At 48.1% G+C, this 18,151-nt stretch overlaps 1 protein-coding gene across 8 annotated transcripts in view; it reads left to right on the forward strand.

The window, feature by feature from the left end:
• Window positions 1-18,151, forward strand: part of TACC2 (transforming acidic coiled-coil containing protein 2) — a 115,403-nt gene that overhangs the window by 20,956 nt on the left and 76,296 nt on the right. For all 8 annotated transcript variants that reach the window (XM_048945089.1, XM_048945088.1, XM_048945091.1 and 5 more), the window contains 2 exons: window positions 2,947-3,119; window positions 9,601-15,102. In XM_048945089.1, the coding sequence (XP_048801046.1) occupies window positions 2,947-3,119; window positions 9,601-15,102 (5,675 nt within the window). The remainder of the gene's footprint in view (window positions 1-2,946; window positions 3,120-9,600; window positions 15,103-18,151) is intronic.

Genomic DNA, 18,151 nt, shown 5'->3' on the forward strand with positions numbered 1-18,151 from the left:
CTTAAATTAAAAAAGCTTGATAGAAAAATGGAATTGTTTTCCCATTGGCTGGCACAGATTCACAGAGCCTATGCTTTTGTGATTAATTAATTAGTAAGCTGAATGTAGAAGGCCAGTAAGTTTTTGTAACACATTACTGTTAAAATCCTCTCTTGAGAGCATCATTTCCTGGCTAAGCATGCTGCTGGGTGACAAGACAACAGCTTTGTTTTTTGGTTGTTCCTGCTTGGGCAGAGAGCAGCTGTCAGTGGTTGAACCCCTTGCTGCTCTAACAGGAGCCACGTTGCAGAGATTGTGTTGATTATCTGTTAAATTTGGTCATGTTGGGGACTTGAACGAGGCTTGGGTTTTTCAGTGACTGGTTGCAGTTGTTTAAGGATGGGTGAGAGGTGGATGATAAGTTATTAATTAAACAGGAGATCCTTGGAAGCACAAAACTGTCAAGATAATAGAAATAAAATAATTTTTAAACAGCCCATTGCCTTGACAATCCACGAGAAGTGTTGATGTAGTCTTCAACATAGCGCACTTAATTACCTCTTGAACTGAGATTTGTTGCAGTTGTTCTCATCTTCTCAATCTGCCTCTCCCTTTGTGTTTTTCTTTTAATGTTAGGACTTGGCAGAACAGCAGATAAAAGTCATGGCATGTAGGTGCTGTCTAACAGGGATACACCCTCGTTGTGATGAGGAGGTGGCTGATTTCATGTAAAAGCAGTCACTGGGAAGCACTGCGTAGTACTGAGAGCCTAGTGTTCTTCAGCTGAAGGAAATACAGGTGCTGATGGTAGAAGGGCAGAAAAAACATACTTGGTTCCAGCATGGCTGTGTATGGCCCCAGAAATACTATTTCCACCATTTGTTGTTTTCCTTGATTGAAGGGAGTGTATAAACAGGAGGGCGAATGGCTGTTTACAAGGGTGGATAGTGATAGGACAAGAGGGAATGGTTTTCAACTGAGACAGGGGAGGTTTAGGTTGGATATTACAAAGTTTTTCACTCAGAGGGTGGTGAGGCACTGGCACAGGTTGCCCAAGGAGGCTGTGGATGCCCCATCCCTGCAGGCATTCAAGGCCAGGTTGGATGTGGCTCTGGGCAGCCTGGTCTGCTGGTTGGTGACCTGCACACAGCAGGGGGTTGGAACCAGATGACCATTGTGGTCCTTTTCAACCCAGGCCATTCTGAGTATCCATATGATAAATAATGCATTTTTGTCAGCTTGTTCTCTCTGCACACATCTATGCATGCTGAAACGAATTCTCTGCAAACTTTCTCATGCAAACAATAGCAAATCTTCCTAAAACAATGTTGCAAGTTCAAAACAAAAGCCTGTATGCTAACTAAACTCTTTTTTTTCCTTCTGGCTGGGAAAACCAAATTTACTTGAGTGTACAAGAAGTTTTTTGCTATATGCTGTGGTTTTGGGGCCAATGTATATACTTAAATAAATACTCCAAATGCCAGATGTCAGCACATGCTGGGTAAGTGCTTGACAATCATGAAACCCGGAGCCCTTGGACTGTCCAAACGGAAAGCACTGTGATAAAGGGGACTTCTGCAAACAGAGCAGTAGTGAGGGGGTTCCTCTGGGGGAAGGCAGAGGATATGAGAGTTAATCAAATTTGCCTTAAATCTGAAGAGAGTATTTTCATACTGAGTGCCCTGACCTTTTCAGTTGCTCATTACATGGGCTTTCCTTGTCCACTCAGTGTCTAGCATTCCTGGGTCTCATCAAGAGAAGCCTTTGGTTGTGTGAGGACATGCCATGCTTACAGAGAAACATAATTTTGGAAACAATGGCTTTCCACCATGGGAAATCTACTGACTGTATCAAGAACAAAATAAACTTCTCTTCACCTTTCAAAGATGCTTCTGCAAGACATAAATAAAATACCCATAAGTTGTCTGCTATGAGCAGGCCCTGTGGTAGCACCCTGTGGGCACTGCTTACCCCTGCAGGGCTCTTCTCCTCCCGAGAATGAAACCAGCAGTTTGCATTAGTGTTGTGGATTTGTATGTTTTATCTATGGGTGATGACCCTACGTAAACTGCTGTCTTCCAAAGCCTGAAAGGTGCCTACAGCAGAGCGGGGTTGGTCTCTTCTCACTGGTGACAGGATGAGGGGAGATGGCCTCAAGCTGCACCAGGGTAAGTTTAGGTTGGATATCAGGAAAAACTTCTTTACAGGAAGGGCTGCATGGGGAGGTGGTTGAGTCACCATCCCTGGATGTGTTTAAAAACCATTTGGATGTGGTGCTCAGGGATGTGATTTAGCAGAGGGTTGTTGGAGTAGTGTGGTTAGGTCATGGTTGGACTCAATAATCTTTAAGGCCTTTTCCAACCTGAGCGATTCAGTGATTCTAAATGCTTACCTTTGAGAAGAGGGTTAGCTTCACCGGATTTATGTAATTCATTTCCACAGCCACACAGCAGAAATGACAGTTTGTTATGAGTGCTATCACAGAAATGCAGCATGGCAGTGAATCAAGCTACCTGCCTCACTTCAGAGACATTCTGAGCATTGGTGAACTGGGAGGGGAAATAATTTGGGCTTAGATTTGAGTGTTGGAATGTCTGATATTGGCGTTGTCTCTAAACTGACTCCAAAGATACTGAGCAAGTAATTGCCAGGCTTGGGAAAAGAGCAGTGATAGGCTCCTTGGGTCAGGAAGGCCCTGAGCTGCTTTACAACAATTGCTGCATTCTTCTCTCCCCATTCTGTCCCTTATGTTTAATTTTGGCTTAACCACTTCCTTCCTTATTTCTGCCATTAGAAAAAAATGAAAATAAAAAAGCTTGGCTTTGGAACCTGCAACTTCCATCAAAGCAACAGCATGTGCCACAGAAGCTGTCTGTCAGAAGGCATGGCAAAACTCCACCAGATCCTCCAGGATTTCCTGTGCTCCGAAAGAGCAGTACTGATCTGAATTGTCCTGTTTCATTCCAGAGTGCTCTACAGGACTCAGAATTAAGCCAACCACCAGGTGATGAGCACAGCACAAAGAGGAGCCCCCAGGAAAACAGTGTGGCAAGAGCTGGAGGTCAGCATGTCTCAGATCATCTTCCTGCTGCTGTGCAACCAGATGGGAGTGAATCTCCTCTGACTGCAGGGCCAGCAAGGTAAGAAATAAAGCTTCTTCCTGTTAATATAACCAAAACCCTGCTGATAGCTGGGGCTTGTCTGCTCTTTTTTTTCTGCTATTCAAAATCTATCATCCTGATGGATGGTGGTGATGATGGTCTATCTGACCAGAGCAAGACTGCTTGCTGCTTACCAAAGTGACATTCTCACCTTGCTGCATAGCTGTAAACAAGGCTCTGGTTGTTGGAGAAACCATTGGCCTGAACATTCTACGCCTGTTATTCATGCTGATAAACTCTTACCTGAGACAGAGGAATGTTAACAAGTCTCTTGCACAGTCATATTGCTGTGAAGTAAGGCGTAACTGTAAACAACTGCAAAATGCCACGCTCAGCTCTGTGTAGCTCAAAAGTATTAACCCAGCTGATATTTCTTAGTATCTTTTCTAAATGTCTTCCTTCACCTGATGAAAGCAACAGATTCACTTTCAGAGCTAATGTAACCTTCAGAGTGAATAGGGATGGCAAAAGGCAATGTGATTTGGCTCCAATTAAATAACCCCAAGGGTGAACTTTCTTTGAATCATTAATACGTCAGCACTTGGGTTTCCTCATGCTTCTAAGCTTCTCATCTGCTGTAGTGGAGCCCTTGTCTAATATTGGCTTGATCTTAACATGGGGCTGAATGCTTTCCTAATCATCGGTGCCCCTCGGGATAGAACGATAAATGCATTTTAGAACAGAGAGCTGTAATCTGCTGGTAGATGGGCAGGGCTGTTATGTTGTGGGCACTTCTTTAAGGGTTTTCCCAAGCTTCTGTTTGGATTGGAGATTTCACTGCAGAATGACTAGCTGCATCTCTTTCAAGTGGATGTCACCAGAACACATCAAGAAGTATGACGGTCTTTGTTACTTCATGTTCCTGCTCCCCTATTTGGTTGTTGAGATATAAGGAGTTCAGTCATGCCAAATGAGATATGGAGTGTGAGGTCTTGGCTGGAGAGCTCACTGTGGGCTTCAATACAACAGGGAATGGTCTGTCCTGGTAGGGAAGTCTCCTCTGAGAATGCAGATAGCCATGAATGTGTTGCAAAACTGAGCAGTGAGTTTTGTTCCTTGGTTTGTTTTGCTGATCTTGGCCTTGCTGTGATGGCACTGGGAGAGAGTAGAATTGATTCAGATGAAGTGCCTGTAATCTTCATACTGATGCTTTAGTATCTGACTTCCATGTATGGGACTGTAACAGAAACACAAAGTCACAGCCTGAAGCAGTGATGGAGCACCTGGTGGAAGGCAGGGCCAACCCAGGGGAGCTCAGGTGCATGCAGTGCTGCTGAGTGACTGGAAGAGCTGGGGCCAGGATCCACCCCTCCCCAGACCTCATTTAAGGGTTGGCTGTGGAGGCAACAATATCTTGCTGGAGATCCCTGCCTACTTGAGGCCTTCTGAAGGTGAACAGCTTCTTTCCTTTATCTCTGCATCTGTGGCTGCTGCATTTGGCCTTGCACTCATTTGCTGCAGCCTAGGACTTTGCCACCCCCACTGTTATCACTCTACTTTCCATCACATTATGGTGTTACGGGGACTCTCACAGCAGCAGGTTTTAAAAGTATTTATTTTCTTGCCTATAAGATATCTCTTCTTCCTCCTCCTGTGATGGCAGAGATAATGGGTTGTTAGTCTGACTGAAAGCCCAAATTTTCTCTGCAAGGAAATGAGGCAGAGCCTTCTCTGTGGGTTTCACTGGAGGCACGAGCTCAGACTCCAGCTTTAAGGCTTGAGAGTAGAGAGCATGAATGGACAACTAACAAACATGGAGCGAAAGCTGGGATGGTTTACGTTAGTGTCAGCAGCTTTGAAGGACTGTTATTTGGAGGAGAGAGTGCTCATACAGTGCTGCTGTTTGAAAGCAATGGGCTGAGTGCAGTGCATTAGCACGAGGCTGTGCTGTTACTCCCCAGCGTGGTCAGAACTGGTGTTGGGATGGACAGAATAAGACACAGGCTGTGGGTCTGTCTACTTCTATAAATAAATACATAAAAATAGGTATTTTATACTATTGTGATTCATTTGCACTCTAAAAGAGCATTGCTCACAGAATGGCATAGCTAAATTCCTTTAGGGAATCCTTTCAAAATCTGAATACTTCTAGCTGGCTAGATCAGCTTTATCCATCAACATCCAAAATCCATTCCTGTGAGATGAGCGTTGTGGGTGAGTCACTGAGTCATTCTGAAGAGATCTGTGGGACTGTTGTTTCGGGAAGCATTTACTGGGCAGGAGCTCAGGCGGTCGCTTTCTATTTAGCTGTGCTCCTGAAGCTGCTGGCACACGCCTGGATCTGGGTAGCTGCTGAGATCTGGGCTGCCACAACAGAAATGAAGACAATGAGCGGAAGCAGCTTTGAAGTTTCAGATTCCAGGCCGTATGTTTCAGCTTTCACTCCCCAGTGCTGCTCTGAATGCGTCTTTTCCACCCGGAGCTGAACTGATAGGATCCTCTGACCTATTGTGCTCTGATGGAAGATCTGCTGGCAGGAAACGGCTGTGTGCTTTTTTCCAGTCTTCTGGGTGTCTTCCTTCCATCCTCCACAAGTTCTCAGAATGTTTCCAGCCAGCCTTAAACCCTCATGTTTTAGAATTGAAAATCACAGCACTGTTCAGGCTAGAAAAGCCCTCTTAGATTCCCAAGGCCAACCCCAGCCCATCTCACCATGCCCACTGCCCTCATGTCCCTTGGTGCCACATCCCCATGGTTCTGGAACACACCCTGGAGATGGTGACCCTCCCCTTCCCCCCTTCCTGGGCAGCTGTGCCACTGCACCACTGCTGTTTCTTAGGGTATGTATTTCCTAATATGCAATGTGAATGTCTGTGACTCTACCTAAAACACTTTAGGTCTGTATCTTTAATTTCTAGTCACTAGTGCTGCAGGTTGAAAAACAGCATCATCAGCAGTGAATCTGTTAGTGAGATGCTTATTTCATAGAAGTTCTCTAGCACTGTTAGCAAGCCCCAGGCTTTGAGCTGGAGATGTCGCCGTGCCTCACTGCTGGTGCACGTGTCCAGAGAATCCCAAACTGGACAGCCCAGGAGAAGCACTGCTTCCTGCAATTGAGCAGGCACACACCCAGCAGCAGTGCAGGGGATGAGCAATCTCCGTGGATGGACTGGCTGCATTCCCAGCCCCATTGCTGTGCACACATCCCAGGGGACTCGTGGGGCGCCGAGCCGTGGCTGTCCACATCCTGCTGGCTTTGAGGCAGGGATGGGGCTGAGGCCTGGCCGTGATCCCCTTTCTTCATGTTAGAACAGTCTAATTTGGTCATATCCTAAGAACTGCAGGGCCTGTCTTTCGTTCTGCACATGGGATGGGGAGGTGAAAAGTGACTGGGGGCGAGGGGAGGAGAGGGGACGGTTCCCAGGAGGATTATAGATCATTTTCCTGCTTCACTTTTTCCTGAAATCTTAGATACACAGAGAGGGTGGGGGAATCTGGCTGTGTTAGCAGCTCTTTGGGGATGATGGCTTTCTCATGTGCTTGTTTACAGTGAAAAGTTCACAACGTGTCTTGCTCTGCCTTTAAAGCACTGACTTAATTTCTTATTTCAGTATTTTTTATAAGGGAATGTGGGAATGATTTCTGTGCTCCTCATTCATTTTCAAGATTCTCTAAGTGAAATCCCCCAGCACTTTGTGTCTGTGTGTGTGAACTGGAGATGCAAACCTTCATCTCTGGTGTCTCGGGAGAAACAGAACAGGAACGCCTGAGAAGCAGCCAGACCTGTGCCATGGCCACAGGGTGCTGTGTGCCCATCCCCTTCATGCTCAGATTTTGGGTTGCTGTGATCCTGGGAATGCAGCCATTTGGGCCGTGAGTCACATCAGTTATGGATGGCAACTGTGTGTGACCTCTGGGCTTTGTGGGCTTCAGCATGTGGTGCTTTTCCTTCACAAACTGGGCTGGGCTAGGCAGGCAGAATGTCCTTTTAATGTTTGCAATATATTTTGGAAGGAAAACAAAGAAAGAGGGAAAGAAAATCTTCTCTTATCCGTGATCTTAAGTTGTTAGATCATCTTTTTGGGGAAGGTTTAACCTCTGGGAGCTCCTCACTTCCCCCCACACAGAACAGGGAGCTGCTGCCTTCTTATCCTGTCCCCTCACCTTTGCTGTGGAAGGCAGAAGAATGCAATGGGCTTTGTGATGATGGCTGCTCGACTGGGGCACATCTCCCTGTCCTGATGTATTTATGGGAGTTATGAATTTCTCAGCATCCTTTAGGGTACACATCCCAAAGAGAATCCAGCCAGCCCTGTCCCAATAAACATCCCAATAATTAGCAGTGCTCTTGTGTTGGTCCAGGACTACTCTAACCAGACAAAATGCATTCTGAAGGTGGAAGAAAATAAACTGCAGGTATCAACTGCTAAATTTACTATATGCTTCCAAATAGGCAGCTTGTCAGCAAGTTAGGTAAGACAAACACCTGGGCTGTACGAAGATTTAACTTACTCTAGTTTGTTGTTATAACTGGAAGGGTAGCATTACTAAACATGTAAATCCATTGATGTGTGTTTAACTTCTAAGCCATGTAAGGTTCTGTTGGATGTCTCTTGAGTGCAGTGAGGCATTTGGATATTTCACATTAAATATACAATGCAGCCATACGAAGGCCTAGGTGTATTTTATTTCTTACATATCAATTACATGCAGCAGTTATTACAAGCATTAATTATTCCTTGCAAAAAGGCTTCTTCTGCCCTGAGCTCTGACCAAACTATGAGGAGCTCCAACATTCTTTGATGCTTTCTTGTTTGAATGTTTTAAACTATTTTTTAAAGCAGTTTTTCCATTCAGACTGCCAACAGGAGAGATTGAGAAACCACAAGAGAAAACACATTTTTCCTGTATTTAAAAAGAAAATAACAAGTTTAGTCATAGCTTGATGCTGTTCATACTGAGCTGTCTGAAAATACAGACTCTCTGCAGGTAATTATTGTTAATATATTTTCATTTAGATTGAGTTTCCCTAAGGAGGGAATTATCTTCAGCATTTGGAGTCATTTCCCTGTAGTGTTTATTCTTTTTAGAAACAATGGAAAGTAATGGGGTGAGGTGTGACCTTTGAGGCCATCTATTCCATCCTTCTGCCCTCATGTAGGATAAGTTGTGCTCAAGTCATTCCCAGCAGTGTTTGGATGATCATTGGAGTCCCTGCAACTAGCAAAGCAAGATTACAGAAAATGGGCTAGTAGTAGCATGTCTTCCCTTTATGGTTCTCTGTTACCTATGACAGGAGGAGAAACATCAGTGAAGACATCCAGACAGGTCAATCCAGAAGCCCTTTATTACGACTGGGATCTAAAACCCTTGTATTCAGTGATAGGGCCTTGAGTGAGAATTGTTTTCTCCCTTTGAATCCAGAAGTTGTCAGCTTGCTGCTGTTGAAGAAGTTGCAGTAGGAAATTCATGGATGTGACAAGACTTGTTCAGAAGTATTTCATGTCTGCTAGCTGTAAATACAAGTCTGACATGACAAAGAGGAAAGGCCTTTGAGAAACTTTGGTCATCTGAAATCTGCAAAACACAAATGCATCATGATGTGTGATCTGCAGGATGGACATTAACAGTGTTTTGATCCTGCACTTATTACCATGCTTTCCTAACTCAGCTGGCAGGTGGAGTTACTAGTAGATAAAGAACCACAGATAAGCCATAAGGAGGAGCTGTTGCTGTAGGTGGTGCTTCCTTCCTTCCCCAGCACTCAGCCTCCTGGATATCGGAGAGCTTCTCCTCTAGGAGCAGAGCTTCTGGATTGGAGGATCCTGGCAAGTTAGTAAGAAAACAAAGCTGCAGAGTGAACAAGGAACTGAAATGGCAACTGGCTCCCACTTTTTTTCATCCTGAACCCAACTCCATAAACCCATTTGGCATCCACATCATTTCTATTCCCATTTTTACTCTCATCTGTAGTTGAACAGCTATAGCTTGGGTATACAGAATGCCATGAGGTGACCACACAGGCTGCATGGCTCTGCAGGCTGGGACTTCTTGCCTCACTGGTGACAAGCAGCTCTGCTGGCCAGTGGGAGAAAACAGGGCAGATAGGCCTTCGTCTTCTATTACTCAATACAATTACAGCAGTCCCTGTGGGCTGCATAACCTTTAGCTTCATGTGAAGTAGCCCTCTAGAAAGACTTTTTCCTTACTGCTTGTAAGTGATACTGTTGCTTCCTTTGGTACTTCTGTTGTTCCTTCAGCCTGTTAAGGGGAGCACCTGCCTGGAATTTATGAGAATGGTTAAAGTGCATGTCACAGGCATGATAGCTGGTAGACAAGGACTGAGGTCATGTACTGGTGTAATGAGCCACTGCAATGCGTGCCTGGTCTGTGTCCCTGTAAGCGGATTGCCAGCTCCTCAATGCATGTCCTGCATGGCTTTGAAACCTCAATGGCATGAATTGTTTTCGTTCTTTGCTTCTTTTTATTGATGTGAAACAAATGTTTCCACTGTTGGCAGCATCAGTGATGAAGGCTTCAGTAGCTCCAGCACTGAAGATGTACCCGACCCAAACTCAAGCACGTTGCCTTCCAAGGGGACAGGACAGTGCAGTATCATACAAGGAGATGGAAGAGATACAGGCTCTGATGCCTTACAACAAGCTGCAGAAGCAAGGGAGAGATGTCTGCCTATCCCAGTGCCTGCAGAGGGCTGTTTGGAAGATGTCACAGCAGGCCTTGCAAGCAGCAGTGACGTATTGCCAACCTCAAACTGCAATGAAATAATGAATGACAAAGAGGAGGGAACAGCAAACGATGTTTCTGAAGACAGAGGCCCCGAATGTGACCCTGATGCACCTGCTGCTCTGAGAACTGGTGGGAATGATCCTGGGAAGCCCAGCTCTCCTGCAGAGCCTACAGAGGCACATTTGAGGGAGCTGAGGACCCTGTGGCAGAGTGAGCAGCTGGGGGGCAGGGGGCAGCTGCAGGTCAGCATGTCCTCCCAGGGTGCAGGAGCAGGGGATTATTTTCCTGCCCAGAAGGCTGAACAGGAGCTGGGATTTTGGGAAGTAGGTCAGGCACAAGCTGTAGTGCAGCAAGGTAGACTAAACACAGATGGTGAAGAGGGTCTGCTAATGAGAAAGGAAACCTTAATCTCAAATTACCCAGCAACAGGAGCAGTTGTAAATGCTGAGAGTTCCATAGAGAGATCTGAGACCAGGGAGGTCTACAGCCTGCAGGTGGGGGCTACAGTGACAGGGAATGAGGTAACCCCAACCCAAAGACAAAGAGCATCACCAGCAGCCTGCCCTTCAGTAGTGCCAGAGCTGCCTTTTGACTCCCCAGATCTTCTCCCAGTACCAAAGCTGCAAGAACCTTTCAGGGAATGTATGCCTGCGAACAACTACCAAGATCCAATGAGAAGTGAAGCGGTGGGAACGGCCTCTGAGAAAGATGATCCCGTTTCTCAAAGAGAGCTTCCAAAGGAGGATGAGCTTGTTAGTGCCGAGCCTTTGTCATTTAAACAAGGGGAAGAGCAAAACTCAGCTGTCACAACTGAAAGCCAAAAAGATGAAGCCAGTAGCAATGAAATCAGAAAAGCTGATGTGTCTGGAGAGAGGTCTGTGCTTTCTGAAACAGAGAGTGTTACCAGTCCCACTGAGGACAATTCCCTCGTAGATAACAGATTACTGCTGGAAGAATATGCGTTAAGTGGTTCTCTGAGCAGATCTACAGAACTTAATCAAAAGGGATCTGAATCAGTGAACCTCACAGGAGAGCAAAACAGAACACAAGCAGAGGAGGCACGAGCAGACAGTGGGTTACCTGCGGGGTCAGATGTGGCAGAAAGACAACTGCTGAGCTCCCTTGGCATCCGCAACGAGGATGCAAAAGAAATCCACCTGGGACAAAGCCCTGAAGCACCTGGTCCTTGTACCAAGGCTCCAGCAGGTGAGCTGAAGGAAGGAGCTGTGGGAAAGCTCCTAAATGCAGGGGGTGAATTGGAATCCCATGAAGACCACTCACAGTCCCTTGGCTATAGAGCTGAACAGCAGCTGGGTGGAGGGAAAGCAGCCACCCCAAGTGCCTTGGAGAGCAGGGGCAGCTCTGTGCTGTGCCCGAGGGCACAGTGCCTGCTGGGCTCTGCTTGCTGCCATGCTAAGGACACAACTCCAGGGCAGCCAGGAGGTCATGGGGCTGAGGAGGTTTGTTCAGCTGGTGCACACAGTTCACTGCTCCTCCACCCTGAGAACAATGGCATTATGCTGAGTGGGCAGGGTGAAGCCTGGGAAAAGGCTCTTGCTGGAGAAGCTATGTTAGGGATTGACTGCCAAACAGGCAGTCAAGGAGAGCTGGAGAGCAGCAACGAGGCTGGAGAAAGCATGGAAAAATCCATATCAAACCCTGAACTTCAAGGCTTAAATGAGATGGCAGAGATGGGAGGCAGTGCTGTGGGATACACTGAGGAGCAAGTGGCTGCTGCTGGGCATGGTGAGGAGTGTGGAGAGATGCAGCATGGCTCTGAGGGGAGCACAGAGCTGGCACCAGGCACCGAGTGCCAAGATGCTGTGCTGACGCCAGCTTGGCAGGAGCAAATGGCTGCGGAAAGTCACTGCAATGCACAAATGGCCATTGCAGAAACTTTGCCAGCTGAAGTTGGTACAGCAGAGCCTGTTCCCTGTCTGGCTCGCATGGAAGGAGAGAGTGACAGCAGTGAGGGGAGCAAGCACCCTTCTCAGAGTGACAAGCAGAGCTCTTTGGAGTGCGGTTTGGAAGACCGATCTGAGCATGATGAGCGCAGCCCTTCAGAGACCCTGCAGGGCAGTCCTGGAGACCCGCAAGCAAATGCAGATGTTCTGGCTGCTCTTCCCCAAGTGGAACAGATAGAGAAATTGCTGACTTCAAACACGGAACTTGAACACCAGGTACATCAAAGTGCACTGATGACTACCCCGAGAGTGGATGACCAGGAGCACAAAGATGGGCCTCTAAACCTTGAGCAGCTTTCAGAACTGATGGATCCCAGCAATGCATCAGAAATGCCTCCACACATGAATAAAGGAGCTCTGTTGGGTCCTGCAGCATTCCACTGTGGCTCCAGCACAGCAGGAGGAGGGGAGGAGGATAAGAGCAGTGCTGAGATGTTGGAGGGTGCGTGCAGCAGCAAACACCTGCAAAGCACTTCTGGTGTGACCGTGCTTAATCTGCAAAATTGCACTGAGCAAAACAAAACTGATCTCGGGGCAGAAGAAAGCTGCTGCAGTAAGCAGAACTCCAACAAGCCCAAGCAGGACAATAATTCTTTGATCTCAGCTAGTCAGCATGAGGAAGCATGTCAGAGTGATACGATTTCTAAAGAATCTGACAAGAATGAAGGGCCAGTCGGCGTCTGCAGGATGAAAGGCAGTGCTGGGGAGAACCACTCTGCTGCTGTAGATGCTCTTCCAGGAATGCAGAATTCAGCAAGTGCCACTAACGTACTGCAGGCTTTGCCCAGTAATCCTGAAATAGCTTCTACTTCTGATAGTGCTGGGAGAAGTGATCCTCAAATGGCCAGCACAGGAATTCAAGGGGAAACGTGGTTGGCAAAGAGCTCAGAAGAGATGGAGGGTGTGAGTGCTGCTGGGGACCTCCCCCAAAGGGGTGGGATTACAGAGGTGAGTGTGGAGGATGATGCTGGTGTTGAAGAAATGAGCAAGGTGGAAAGTGCCAGAGGTTTGGGGGCAAAAGGGTGTCCTTCACTGCCCCAGGCACATGGTGAGGTGATTCCTGCTGATAAGTCCCATAAATCCAGCTGCATGCAACAGGCATCGGGGGAGCCTGGTTTGTGTCAAGCCAATTTTACAGCCCCCTCTGCACTGACCTCTGCATTCCATCACCTCACCCAGCAAGCTGGAAGCAATGCAGACAGTGGTACTGAAGGGGAATCATTAAATAAGTTGGAAGCAATAGAGTTCCAGAACACACAAAGTAATACTTGTGGGCAGATTGCTTCAGATCTTCAGGTGTCCTTGCAATCACCTGGAGTAGGCACAGGGAAAGCAGCAAAGGCAGAAAACAGCTCTGCAGGGGGCTTGGGTGGAGATGGAGGAGGGGTTCGAGAGCAGGGAGTTCAAGGGGATGGAGGCACACAGTCTTTAAATGTGGGGCAGAGTGCTGGAAACTTATCACAGTTTAATTCTGAGAAGCTGAAGAAAGAGCTATCTGCAATTAAATCCAAAGAAACAAAAGGTGATGTAAACTTCAAAGAACAGCAGAATGACAGCTCGGCAGAGCTTCTGCTCACAGCCCCTGCTCTGGAAGGGAAGCTGCTGAGCCTTTCATCTGCTGGTAAACAGGGAGGCTGTAATGAGGAAATTGCAACCCGTGTCTGCGCAGATGACAAGTACGGTGAGATCTTAGAGAAAGCTGGGAATGCAGAGCTAGGGGAAGGGGTTTTAAAGGAGAATAAGAACAGAAGGAGGGCAGAGAGCGGTGCTGGCAAGCAGCCTGCGGAGAGCCTTGCAAAGGAGCATGAGGCTGTGCCGTGCCTCTCGCTGGGCTCCAGCCTGCCGGACTTCAGGGAGCACATCAGCCAGATATTCAGGCAAACGGTCTGCAGCACACTGAGCTCCGAGTTACCCCAGCTGCCAGCAGGAAGCCATGCAAGCTGCATGCAGAGCCCAGCGACTGAGGGCACGGTGCAACCATGTGGCACTGGGAACTTCTTGGGGTCTGTCAAGGTGGGCACGGTATCCAAGAGCCCCTTGCAGGCAGAAGGACCAGAGCTGCTTTTAGCTCTGTGCACGGCTCCTGGATCTCTGCAGCAGGACACAGTGGCAGGACTGCAAGCAGAAGAAAGCAGGCAGCCTGGTCTGGGCAGGGTTCCCTGCTTGGAGGGCTCTGCACATGCTGCATGCACGCTGGAGAACCTGCAAAAGGCAAACGCTGAGTATCCAAAGAGCAGTGGGATGGAAGGAGAGGCAGGGCTGTGTGCTGGTGGTGTGGAGCCTGCGTCGCTAATGGGCTTAAAGGAGAAGCATGGACTGGCTGCATCTGATGGGGAAGCAGCAGAGAAATTCCATTTGGAGGAGAAGCAACAGCCCGGCACAGCCAGCATCCCGACAGCAGAGGACTTGGAAGATGCTGCTCCAACAGACAGCTCAATGACAGAGCGCAGCACAGAGCCACCTGAGGAGAGTGCGAGCTGTCACAGTGTGCAGTGCCCAGGTCCTGAGCCAAGAGAAGAGGAGAATGGGTGCAGTGATCCGGACACTGCCATGAGTATCTCTGATGTGGTAACTTCAGCCCTTCTCCCAGGAGGGTCTTACAGCTGTGAAAAACTGCCAGGCAATGTTAGTATGTCACCTGGAGAAATTCAGGAGTCAGGCACCCAGAGCAATTTTATGCATGATGCTGAAGCACAGAGTGACACACAGGTGATGCTGGATGATCCAAGAAACAGGGAATGCATGGGAACATCAGAAGGTCCACAAGAGGAGAGAGGAGCCGTGCTTGAGTTAATGGATTACTTAAAAAATGAAGCCAGCCAGGATGGCTGCATGCACACCAACTCCCAGCTAGGATCCAGTGCTGCAATGGAGGGCGATGTACAAGAGAACAGTGACACAGTGCTGAGCTCAGCAGAGGCAGGCACCAGAAAACCTGGAGCCACTCCTGAGATGGGCACCAAAAAACCTGGGGACGTCCCTGAAGCAGTCACTGAAAGACCTGGGGACAACTCCAAGGTGGGCACAGCAAGGATGCTGGTCACTGCTGAAAGTGGCTCGGCGTTAAGCAGCAGTACTGGGGAGCAGGAGGCAGAGCTGCTGGGAGACTGCTCCCCAGCCAGGATGGAGCAGGGAGAGTGCTCCCCATGTGCAGGCTGTGCTGATGTTCATCTGAGAGGGACAGGCCTGGGGCATGAAGGCTCGCTGCAGGACACCCAAAGGATGCTGTCCCCACTTGCGTTCCTGGAGCCTGAGACGCTCGACCTCAGCACGCTTCAAGACACGGCTGTGGCAGGGCTGCCCACTGACAGGTATTGTATTTTAAATTGCTGCGTGACACGGGTGCCTGGTGCTCAATAGATGAATGTCAGAGGTGGGCTTGCACTGTCCAGGTGGGCAGGGCACTCACTGAGCTCTGAGATTCCATCTGAATCCCTCTAAACGTGGACTCAGCAGAAGAAAACTGCAGTCATGCATTCGGTCTGGGTGTGATGGGTGTCCCGCAGCCTGAGGAGGGCTCTTCCCGTTGTCCCGCTGCTGCCCCTGTTCCCTGCCCTCATCTGCATGGATGTGTTTGTGCTTCCCAGCACTCACATCTCATAGCCTGAAGCCAGGCACCAAACAGCACTTCCCAGCCTGACGAGAGAATGCTTTTGCCTGAGTTTTGGTGACCCAGTTACATGAGACCTGCAGCACTTAAAACAAGCCTGAGTACAGCCCAATTACTCGCAGCTAGCTGTCAGGCCGCCCTCTCATCCTGCTGTATGCTGGAATTTCACTGACAGGGCCTTTGATCACTGCATTATTCAGGGTTTCTAATGATGTAGAGTTGTTTCAGACATGAATTCTTAGTTGGGACTTGTGGAATGCTGTGGAAATGCAACCACCTCCAACCTACCACTTCTTGCCCAGAGAGGTGGTGGTGCCCATCCCTGTGGACACCCAGGATGAGGGAATGGGCAATGAGCAGCTGGTGGGGCTGTGGGTGTCCCTGTGCATTGAAGGGGGGCTGGACCAGATGGCCTTTAAAGGGCCTTTCCAACTCAAACAGTTCTAAAAAACTCAGTGAGGGCTTCCTCCTGTGAGCCAGGGATGCAGACTGAATAGGATTTGGGTTTACAAGCAAAAGGTGCTGTAAAAGAATGTCATCAGTGCTGGAAGTCTGATCTATGCGACTTTGTCTTTAGGCTCTGCCTGTAAAGTGACAATGAAATTAGAGCAGGGCATTTCTCTCTGGTTTCTTTCCTCTCTTTGCATTTCTCTTTATGTGATGGAAGGCTTCCCAGCCCCATAGTGTTGATGTTACCCAACTGCTTGCTGGCACAGCCGGGTTCAGGAGCCTTCCAGGGCTGATACATGCATGTGCCTAAGCATGTGCCTTCCACCAGGGCGGGTGCCATTCTTTAAACAAATACCTGTGGCAGGCAGGGTGGGGCTCTGGAAACAGCTGCTGGCAATTCATGGAGTGGTTGCTTCATACTTGTGTAAGCTCCAGGAATGCATCATCACCTGTTCCTGCAGCGGGAGGGGAGGGTCGGTGCCAGCAGCAGCTGCTGCTCCGGGGCTGCTGCTGTGAGTGGGGCCACGTGAAACACAGGGCATGCTGCAGTTCCTGGGGCTTGGGCACTGGGGACTCACAGGTAGAGGGGAAGCTCTGCTCCTGATCAGGCTTGGCTCTTACAGGAATGTTTATTTACAGTAATGCAGGTGAGAAGCAGAATGCGTTGGTTCAGCTGAGCTTGGTATGCTGACTGCTTTGCTTTCACTCTGAGCTCAAAGTTGGTTTTGAAGAGCTGAAATTAAATCATGCTCTCCAGGCACAATGCTTTTAGACTCAGAGTTTCCAGTTGTTTATTGCCCTCTAATCGTTGATGGGGGTAGACTACTGTAGTCATGCAAAAAAGGAGCGTGTTGCTAGGAGCTGAATGCAGGGATTTGGGCCTGATGAAAGAAGTCCATGGAGAAAGAACACTTCCATCCCACTCAAAAAAACAAATTCAGTTTGAAGACTAGGAATAACATCTTCTCTGACAGAGTGGTGATGCAGTGGCACAGCTGTCCATGGAGTGTTGGGGTCACTGTCCCTGGAGGTGTTCCAGAGCTGTGGAAATGTGGCACTGAGGGATGTGGGGATGGGTCAGGATTGGACTTGGGGATCCTAGAGGTCTTTTCCAACCATAATGATTCTATGATTCTATTAAACAGAATAGTAAGAAGTGCATCACATTTAGGAGAAGGAAATGTTATATCCTGAATTACTTTAAGTCTGCTTCTCCCACCTCTACTGCTTCTGTGCAGCATGGAGCTGCAGGGGTGCACCCTTACAAGACCCCTCATGTTGAAATCGTGCTGAGCTGCTGAGCTGTGCTCTGACTCTTTGATCCTCGTTAGGATTTCTTCCTGTAGGAAAAAGGAATTACTTCTGCTGGCAGTGGCTCTGGGCAGTGTTCTCTCATGAGGATCAGCCCAAAGTGTTCTTGCCCCACCTGCTGAAGCAGTGGGGCAATGGTGAGCAAATAAGAGGCAATAGTATGACACCATTCCTTTCAAATCTTCAGCAAAAAGGAAAATGATTTGTAGAAAGAGGCTGTGACAGGAGCATTGGCCACACTTTCCTTTGGAAGGTTCCTTACTGCTGCTCCCCTTCCTTGTCTGAGTTGTACTTGGGAGAGAACAAGACCTGTTTGTTTAATGTCTGCTTCATGTACTGCTTCATTCCTTCATGGAGAAAGAAAAGAGGTCTGCCTGTGTCCGGAGAGCCTTTATACTTTGTGCCACTAACATGCATCTGCTTGCATTGTATGGGGTATGGCAGATGTTGAGCAGAGCATGAATCCAACCAGTAAACAATAGCAGAATCTTGGAGGTGTTTAGAGATGGTGTGCTGTTTCCTGATGACTTTCTGTAATTCTGCCAGCTGGTACATGCAAAGTGGAAACAGTGCTGAGGGAGTTCTTTGCAGCACTTCTTACTGCAGCAGTCCACGGAGGGTTCTGCTGTGTTGGCTGACTTCTCTAAGCAGAATTCTCATGTGGAAAGTGCATTACAGCAATTGGCATCAGCGAAGCAGACTGGAAAAATGTTCTGTGTTCTGTGCGTGCATCAGATAAGATCTCTAAAGTTGGTCCAGACTTTTGGATTGTCCGTGTGCTTTGTCCTTGCCATCAAAAACTGGTGAGTTCAATAGGTACGAAAGGAATGTGAGCTCCTTAGTAAACACTGACTTGGTCATTTTTGTCTGCGTAACAAATATAGCATTAAATATTTTAACAGCCTTGCTGGATGAGGGAAGAGGAATGTAGAACTGCTTTCCAGATCAATCAGCACTAATGCTTTGTGTCGTTAGCATCTGAACACTCT

The sequence above is a fragment of the Lagopus muta genome, chromosome 5, assembly GCF_023343835.1.
Source record: "Lagopus muta isolate bLagMut1 chromosome 5, bLagMut1 primary, whole genome shotgun sequence".
Taxonomy (NCBI): Eukaryota; Metazoa; Chordata; class Aves; order Galliformes; family Phasianidae; genus Lagopus; species Lagopus muta.